At 68.3% G+C, this 8,651-nt stretch overlaps 1 protein-coding gene across 1 annotated transcript in view; it reads right to left on the bottom strand.

Moving 5' to 3' along the window:
- Positions 1–726: 726 nt before the first annotated feature.
- The window catches only part of GRAMD4 (GRAM domain containing 4), a 61,291-nt gene continuing 53,366 nt past the window's right edge, over positions 727–8,651 (bottom strand). Inside the window, 7 exon segments of the mRNA XM_080662637.1 lie at positions 727–2,970; positions 3,827–3,895; positions 4,500–4,584; positions 5,099–5,192; positions 6,098–6,110; positions 6,112–6,243; positions 7,470–7,627. Of these exon segments, the coding sequence (XP_080518763.1) occupies positions 2,866–2,970; positions 3,827–3,895; positions 4,500–4,584; positions 5,099–5,192; positions 6,098–6,110; positions 6,112–6,243; positions 7,470–7,627 (656 nt within the window). The 3' untranslated portion in view covers positions 727–2,865.

Below are 8,651 nucleotides of genomic sequence, written 5' to 3'. Positions count from 1 at the left end.
CAGCCCCGGGACAGATGTCCAAGGTGCAGGCCGCCCACCCACAGGGCCCGGCTCCCCTCGGGCTCGGGGTGCAGGAGGCTGGCGCCCCTGGGCACGCCGGGCACAGCTGCCTCAGGGCCGGGCGGGCTCCTGGGTCCGGGCCTTAGCTGAACCAGCGTAAGTCGGGCTGGTCCGTACCGCGGTCAAAGGCACAAATGAAATGTGGGTCCACAAAGGAAGCCAGTCACACCAAATCCCCGTCTCTGGCCGGCTGGCCGAGCACCACGGGGGCCCTCCCCCCCACCCCCATCCCTCCCACCCCCTCACCCCTCCTACCCCCAGGCCAGACCTTGTGGGAGGCTTGAAGTAGCACCTGGTCCCAGAGATGCCCGTGGCCCCCGGGAAGGCATCTCTGGGTGGGGCCAGGACCTGCACCCCAAGGTGCTTGGTCTCCCCACACACCCTCGGGTGATGGCACCCTGCCCACTGCCACGAGCGCCAGCCTGTGCATGCCCCTCCCTGCGAGCCACCGTCATCGGCCTGCTGGCTTCCCCAGCCTGGTCCCAGCCTCCTCCTGCACACGCCCCCCGCCCACTCCCCACCGCTCTCTCCCACCCCATCACCCCCTCCTCCCTGCCCTCCCCCGCTCCGCCTTCCCCCAGGGGCCCGTGCCGAAGCCCCGCCCCGCCCCGCCCCCCAGTCCAGCGGGAATGGTGGCCACCGCCTGCCCACAGCGCACAGGCCCCCTTAGCACAAAGCATTTCAGGTTTATTTAAATAAAATTATAATTTATACAAGACTTCTTCTTTAAACAAGGTCTCTTAGAAAACGTTACAGGGTGTCATTGGTCCCTCGTACAGTACGATCCTCTCGCGAACAAAGTCACACGTCGCGGTATTTACAGCGAGAGGAGCTCAGACGCAGCAACGTCCGCGTCCCTCTCGTCCAGGGACGAGTCGTAGAAATTAAACTTCCAGGTTTACATTCAGTGAAGCCACAGGTCCCCGACGGGAGGGAGCCCGGGGCCTGCACGGGTCTGCGCTCTGCCCGCTGCCGGCCCGCAGTGCAACTCGGGGACCCCACCCTGTACCCCAGCACCCCTCGGCCCTTCGTGGGGGCCAGGCCGCCACACCCTGTCACGTGGTGCGTTTTCATCTCCCTTTCTTCTCAGAAGGGACTCCAACACCACCACCGCTCGCCTGCGGCAGGAACGCCCCACCCCCACCCCCCACCGCAGGGCCCCCCAGCCGGGCCAGTCCCCTCTGCTGGCCAAGAGGCACGCACGCACCCGCAGCACCCAGGGGCGCACCCACGGCCCGGCCCGGGGCCGCTCAGGCCCACGCCGCCTCGCTGTGGACGCCATGCGGGAAGCCCCTCTCGGTGCGCCCCTGGGTGTCCCCGGGGCCTCAGCCCACGAGCGCGTCCACCTGCGATCCCCGTGGGAGCAAAGCCAAGGTTCAGCCGGTCCTGCTTCCCTTCCCAGTGCCCGTGGCCGAGCCGGTGGGCGCTGTGGGCCCCGGCCTCACCGCGGGGCAGCGTGTGCTTGGTCTGGCTGGCGGGGCACCCCCTGCTCCCGGGCCCAGCATGTGGCCTGGCCTCGCGGCCCTCCCTGAAGGGGTGACACGCCCGATGCTACCAACCTCCCACCCAAACCAGCAAATGAGGATCGGAGCAAAGGTAAAAATCACATCTGGAAAATGATACAAAAATAAGAAAAACAGCTTGCTCTCTGTAAAAAATAGAATCTGTTTCTTCAAAAAACAACAATCCCACCAACACCCCAAGGACCCGGGAGGGTGGAGCTGGAGTAATCCGTGTGGGGAGCGCGCGGACCTGCGGGCGTCATGTGACCCGCCCCACTCCCACGGCGTGTTTTTTTGCAGCAGCCACAGGCCTGTGGGGACACCGGGCTGGCGTCCAGGGCTGTCCCAGAATGCACTGAGCCTGCCACCTCCACCAGGGCTGTGGCTTCCTCGGCAGGGTGGGCCCAGACCAGCTGGGAGGGCGGGGCTCGCTCCCGTGCGTGTGTGTGCGTGCGTGTGGGCGCGGGCACGCAGCCAGGAACACTCAAGATGCCGGGGGAACAACTGCTCGGCCCAAACCTCCAGGCTCTGCTCACGGTCACTTCCCCGAGCGTCCGCACAGCTGGGCCCACCATGGGCCTGGCCACGCCTGGTCCCACCCCAGCCCCGAGCCCCGAGCCCCTCCTCACCGGCCAGGTGGCTCACGGAGGCCCATGCCGGCCACGCAGGCGCCCACTTTCACCTCCGCCCCCCGGGCCTTCCAAGAGCAAAGTGTTAAAAAATGTGCTTCCAGCCACACAACCCTCCACACCCCACATCAGGCGGACGCAGGCCCCTGGCCGGCTGGTCAGGCCAAGAGGCGGGAGGCCCGGACAGACCGTGGGCCAATCCCGGCCTGAGGCTCGCGGCCCCCGCACAAGCCCAAGGCGCTCTGGGCCACGCGGCAGGGGTCCCGCCGAAGGAAGAGCAGGCCCGGCGGGTCGCAGAGGCCGGTGAGGGGCCTCCGCCGTGTCACCGACGTCCTGCAGCTGTGGCGTTGGCGGAGAAGCGCCCGGCCCCCGGAGCCGCCGCGGGCGGTGCCGTCCCAGGGGGACAGAGGAGCCGCTGTGCTTGGCGGACGGGGCAGCGCGTCCTGTGTGTCTTCCTCCCGCGGCCTCCGAGGACCCTGCCCTGTGCCCCGTCGGGGACCTGCCTGGCCTGCAGGCGGCTGGCTCCGTCCGAGCGACCCCGCCCCTGCGTGGGGTCTGTGAACGCAGGTCCGCACGACAGAAGCCACAGGTCCAGGGGTTATTGCAAGAGATCACCAGGACGTCCGACTGTTTCCCTGCTACCCGCTGTCAATCACGCCCCAGGCCCGGGAGCGCTAGCTGTCGCTGCCCGAGGCCGCGCCCGCCGTGATCTTCAGGTACTGGCTGAAGATGGTCTCGAAGGCCTCATCCCTGTGCACCATGGCGCCGAACACCAGCGGCTGCGGGGGAAGCTGGCACTGAGCCGGAGGGGCCCGGCTGGCACTTAGCCGAGGGGGTGGGGGGGGCGCAGCTGGCACTGAGCCCAGGGGCTGGGCACGGGGAACCACGTGGGGTCCGGGGGCTCAAGGGCAGACCCCTGCCCAACCAGAGACCAGACTTCAGAGAAACGGAGCAGGAGGCAGGGAATGGGCTCCAGAGCCACCCCCCTCCCTGCCCAGGAACGGTGCTGGGTCATCCCTGCGGGCCTCAGCCTCCTGGCCACAAACTCAATGCAGCAGAGGTTCCTGGGAGGGAGGGAGGAAGGGGGAGAGGGAGAAGGGAGGGGGAGAGGGAGAAGGAACGTGGAGAGGGAGGAGGGACCGGGAGAGAGGGGAGGGAGGGAGGGAGGAGGGGGAGAGGGAGAGGTGGAGGGAGGGGGAGAGGGATGAGGGAGAGAGAGGAGGGAGGGGGAGAGGGAGGAGGGACCGGGAGAGAGGAGGGGGAGAGAGAGAGGTGGAGGGAGGGGGAGAGGGAGAAGGGAGGGGGAGAGAGAGGAGGGAGGGAGGGAAGAAGGGGAGAGGGAGGAGGGAGGGGGAGAGGGAGGAGGGAGGGGGAGGGAGAGGTGGGAGGGAGGGAGGGGGAGAAGGATGAGGGAGGGAGAGGTGGAGGGAGGGGGAGAGGGAGGAGGGAGGGGGAGAGGGAGAAGGGAGGGAGAGGTGGAGGGAAGAAGGGGAGAGGTGGAGGGAGGGGGAGAGGATGGAGGGAGGGGGGAGAGGGAGGAGGGAGGGGGCAGGCTCACAGGCCCCCTGCCCAGCTGGAGCCTGGCAGGTCAGTGGCTCAGCACTGGCCCCGGGGCCCCACCCGCCCAGCACTGACCTTCTGGGTTGATGGCGTTGTCACGGCGATCCCCATGCCGGACCCCGGGAGGACGGAGAGGACCTTGTACTAGAGAAGAGCAGGTGGTCACCACAGGCCTCTCCAGGGGGGATGGGGCCGTGCCGCCTCCCCACACCCAGGGCACGCTCCGGGGGGCCACAGGCCTGGCTTCCCAGCCGCGGGGGACAAAGACTGAGTCTGTGACGGGCGAGTCGATGGGCCCTGGCCCCAGTGTGTGCGCCCCCCGCCCCCAGCACGGCACACACCTGCGCCCACTCCGTGTGACCACACGTGGGGGAAACGGGCTAGAAAATGCCAGAGTGGGGGCAGCTCTCACCTAAACCTGCCCTGAGGGGAGGGGGTGTGGGGGGGAGGCTCAGGGACGAGGGGCTCAGGCCCTGCCCGCCTGGCCCACCTCGCGGTGCTGTCTCCCCATCTGTGAGGACGCCAGGCGCAGCCCCACGGGGGAAGGGGGCGAGGCCGGTGCCGGGACACAGGAGCCGCGGGCTCTGCACGGAGGCCTCGAGGGCCCTGACTGGGCAGGAGCTGCGCCCGCCGTGTCTCCAGGTGGCACCGGCCTCCTTGGACACGGGTTCCAAGAACACCCGCCTGCCCGGCGCCCCGGCGGCCTCCCCGCGCAGGGGGCGGGAGCAGGGACCTCGGGGGCACCCACCTTCTGGATGTCCGTGATGTCCACCAGCCGGATGACCTTGTTCCTCTTGGAGGAGCCGGACTTGGAGCTCTCGAAGCACAAGTAGCTGCGGGGACAGAGGGCGAAACCAGCCGCTGAGCCGGGGCCGCCGGCCATCGCCACCCTCAGGGGCACGGAGGGCGACCCGAACCAGCCCCTCTCCCCCGCCAGGTGCCCGGCCCTCTGACGAAAGGGTTTGTGTTTAGAAAGCGCCTCACGGCGTTCGACTAGAGGCCGTGGCTTGGCACCGAACCCGAGGTTTGTCCTCAAGTTGTTAGATCCTGAGCCGCCAACCTGCCCCGCACGGGAGCGCCCGGGGCCTGGGGGGCAGCGGGAAGCCGAGCCTGGCCGCTGCTGAGTGGGGGACGGCTGGCCAGGGCCCCAGGCTGAGAGCAGCCCCCGCCCGTGGCCGGGCTCCCCGCCTCCCACACAGGACGATGGCGGCCTCGGGGGTAAGCTCTCTGCAGTCTCGTCCGGGGGGCACGGCAAGGCCGTCCTGGGTGCTGCGCCCGGAGAGTGACGGGGAGGGGGGGCCGCCCTGCCCCCCGCAGTGACCCGTCCCCCGCGGGCCCCCCACTTACTTCTCGGTCACGTACAGCACCCCGTTGCGGATGTAGTCCGTGGGCATCTTCCGGTCTCTGTTGATGAGGCAGCAGCGCCAGCCGTTCTCACACACTGAGGGGCAAACGGGCCGCGGTTCCCACCGGAAACGCCCCCGTGGGCCCACGGCGATGCGTGTCCCCGCCTCCACCCACCCATGGGGGACGTGGCGCTGACAGTCCTTCCCCACGTGCGTACGCAGGAGGTTGCTTTTTAAAGGAAAAGGGGCCGGCCGGGGTGGCTCGGTGGCTGAGCATCGACCCAGGAACCAGGAGGTCACCGTTGGGGCCTGTGCCCGGTGCGGGGGCATCCCCAGTGTGGGGCGTGCAGGAGGCAGCCCATCGCTGGTTCTCTTATTGTGAATGGCTCTCTCTCTCCTCTCCCTCTCCCTTCCTCTCTGAAATCAATAAACATATTTTTTAAAAAAAAAAACAAGGAACAGGCGCTGATCAAACAGCAGAGTTAACGCAATGAAACAGAGGCTCAGAGGCCCAGGTTCACGGTCAAGGTCAGCAGGACGAGGGCTCAGAAGGTCAACGCTGACACCCTCCCAGGCTCCCTTCCCTGGTGGGCTCGCACCACCGATGCCAGACATGCGAGGAGCCCAGTCCGCCGAGCGCCCAGCAGTGGAGAGGTTTATGGGAGACTGTTCTGGGGGGCGGACAGGATCCGGACAGGGATCCGGGCCTCCGTGTCAGACGGACATGGCCGTGGTGCCCAGGCTGGACCTCAGGGCACTGCCTGCCTATGCCAGGGAGCTGCCAGCAGTGCCAACCCTGTGGGATGTGGCTCGCGGCCGGCCCTGACGAGTTCCCGCCGGGAAATCAACTGTTACTGCACAGGGGCCCCCTGCACGGGCCAGGGCCGGGCCGTCTGCTCCTCCCCTGCGGCCCAGGAAGTCTGCATACGAGGGGGCAGCCCTCCATCGCCCCACCCGGGGCGGCCCCCGCGGCCAGCTGGTCGGCTCATGGCGCACCCACCCGCCAGCGGCCGCCTCGTTTTCCGTCAGGTTGAAGATCTCGTGGAAGTTGCCCTTCTTGGTGCTGTGGAGGCGGCCGGCGTCCTCGTCCCGGCCCAGGCCCGCGGGCGCGCTGGCCACGTAGCTCCGCGCGGACGCCGTCTGCAGCTGCCAACGGCACCGCCCCGTCAGGTGTGCCCGCGGGGAGGGGTGCAGGGACGCGCGCAGCCTCCCCCCCACGCAGCTGCACGCACAGTCCCGCTTCCCCTGGCGACGTCCACACCCCGGACGCCGCCGGGAGCCTGCACCCCGCACACACGGCCCCTGAGCCACGCGGGGCTGCGGGGAGGGGGGAGCTGGGCGCCGGGGGCAGCTCAGGTGGAGGTTCAGACCCAGAGCCCGTGGCGGACAGGCCAGCGAAGCAACGGTAAACGTCAGTCACGACACAGCAACGCACAGCACCAGCCACAGCGGGGCTTCCACACGGACCCTACCTTGTCGTGCCCTGACAGCTGGCCGGGAGGAGACAAGACACACGTGTGACCGCGACAGGAGAAAAACGGGTCCACGTGACACGAGGCCATAGACACAGCTCAGCAAGCCGCAAGCGCAGACCGGCCGTGCGAGCCGCGGCGGGCCGCCTTCCACCCCGAGGCCACACCCGTCCCTCACGGTCCCTGAGCGTGGCCAGCGTGAGGAGGGGGTCCTGATCCCCAACAGGGCCCCGCAGGTCTCCCCTCGACCCCCCATGCTGTCAGGGAGCCGGGCTGCCTGCCTCTGTGCCCAGAGCCCAGCCGCTGCCTCACGCCTGCCGGCTGCACGCCCCACTGGTGAGTTCAGGCTCCCCACAAGCCTTCCTGTCCCAGAACTGGGGAGCGTGGGCCCCCCTCGACCCAGAGCTTCCCTCCCACCCACAGAAGCATCAACAGGTCACGCAAAACCCTCTCCTCAGACCTCACGCACACACACACGACTCTGCAAGCCAGTGCCACCTCCTCCAGGAAGGCCTCCTGGACCTGCCTGGGAGTTCCGCTGGGCCTAGAACCTCCCCTTGTCAGAGACCCCGAGGCAGCACTAGGCTGGCTCGGACACAGTGTCGATGCCCATGTGGCTCTCCACTGCGAATGGAACAGGGACCCGGAGGGCCCATCAGGTGCTGCGGGACTTGCTGCCCGAGCCTCAGAGCTGGGGACAGCGGGACCTGCCCGCTACCCAGAGCGTCACTGCTAGGGACCCCCCCTCCAGAGCCCAGGCTCTCTGCAGCCGTGACAACGGCCGGCCCTGGGCCTGGGGGCCGCCTGGCTCGGCAGGTCCCGCCTTCGACACAGCAGGGCCCGGGGAGGGAGGCCATCGGCCCCCGCGGCCACGGTGAACGCAGAACGGCGGGCGCTCACCCTGCGGGACACGGCGGCGGCGCTCGAGCGCTCCTTGAGCTGGGGGTCGGTGGGCAGGTTTTTCCAGATGATGTAGGGCGTGTCGTACTTGGCGCGCAGCCGCGGGCAGCGTTTGAAGACGAAGTCGATGAGGAAGAACTTGATGCCGGCGTAGAGTCCTGGGGGGGACACGGCCGTCACCAGGACCACCAGGGCGCCGCCTCCTCGGCAGGGCCGTCCACACCCCGTGGGGTCTGGCACGGTGCCCCCGGGAGGGGGCGGGGAAGGAAAAGGCATGGTGATGGGGGGAGGAAAAGGAATGGTGATGGGCGGGAAGGAAAAGGCATGGTGATGGGGGGGGGAGGAAAAGGCATGGTGATGGGGGAGGAACAGGCATGGTGATGGGGGAGGAACAGGCATGGTGATGGGGGGGGGAAAGGCATGGTGATGGGGGAGGAACAGGCATGGTGATGGGGGAGGAAAAGGCATGGTGATGGGGGAGGAACAGGCATGGTGATGGGGGAGGAACAGGCATGGTGATGGGGGGGGGAAAGGCATGGTGATGGGGGAGGAACAGGCATGGTGATGGGGGAGGAAAAGGCATGGTGATGGGGGAGGAACAGGCATGGTGATGGGGGAGGAAAAGGCATGGTGATGGGGGAGGAACAGGCATGGTGATGGGGGAGGAAAAGGAATGGTGATGGGGGGGGGAAAGGCATGGTGATGGGGGGGGGAAAGGCATGGTGATGGGGGAGGAACAGGCACGGTGCTGGGGGGCCAGGGAAGGGGAGGAACAGGCTTGGTGACGGGGGGGGGGGGCCAAGGAAGGGGAGGAACAGGCACGGTGCCCTGGGTGATGGGGGGGAGGAACAGGCTCGGTGCCCTGGGTGATGGGGGGGAGGAACAGGCACGGTGCCCTGGCTAAGGGAGCGGCCGCTCCCATGTGTCTGCACACTCAGTGGTGGCTCAGGACAAACGATAAAACTGCCCCCCACCACACGTCACCGTCCCCACCCCCGGGTGACATAAATGAAAACTCTGGGGGACGTCCCCAGCCGCCCTCTGATGGGGGCAGTCCTCATGGCGGGGGCTCCACCAGGTGAGGGGCTCAGGCGCTGCCCAGGTGCCCAGGGACAGCAATGAACCTGCACAGCCCCCGAGGCCCGGCCGCCCCCGCCGCCCCAAGGCCTGGCCATCACCACC

Source organism: Plecotus auritus, assembly GCF_963455305.1.
Source record: "Plecotus auritus genome assembly, chromosome: 3".
In the NCBI taxonomy this organism is placed as follows: domain Eukaryota; kingdom Metazoa; phylum Chordata; class Mammalia; order Chiroptera; family Vespertilionidae; genus Plecotus; species Plecotus auritus.
Note: the sequence above shows the minus strand (reverse complement) of the source record. Positions and strands in the feature narration are given on the sequence as shown.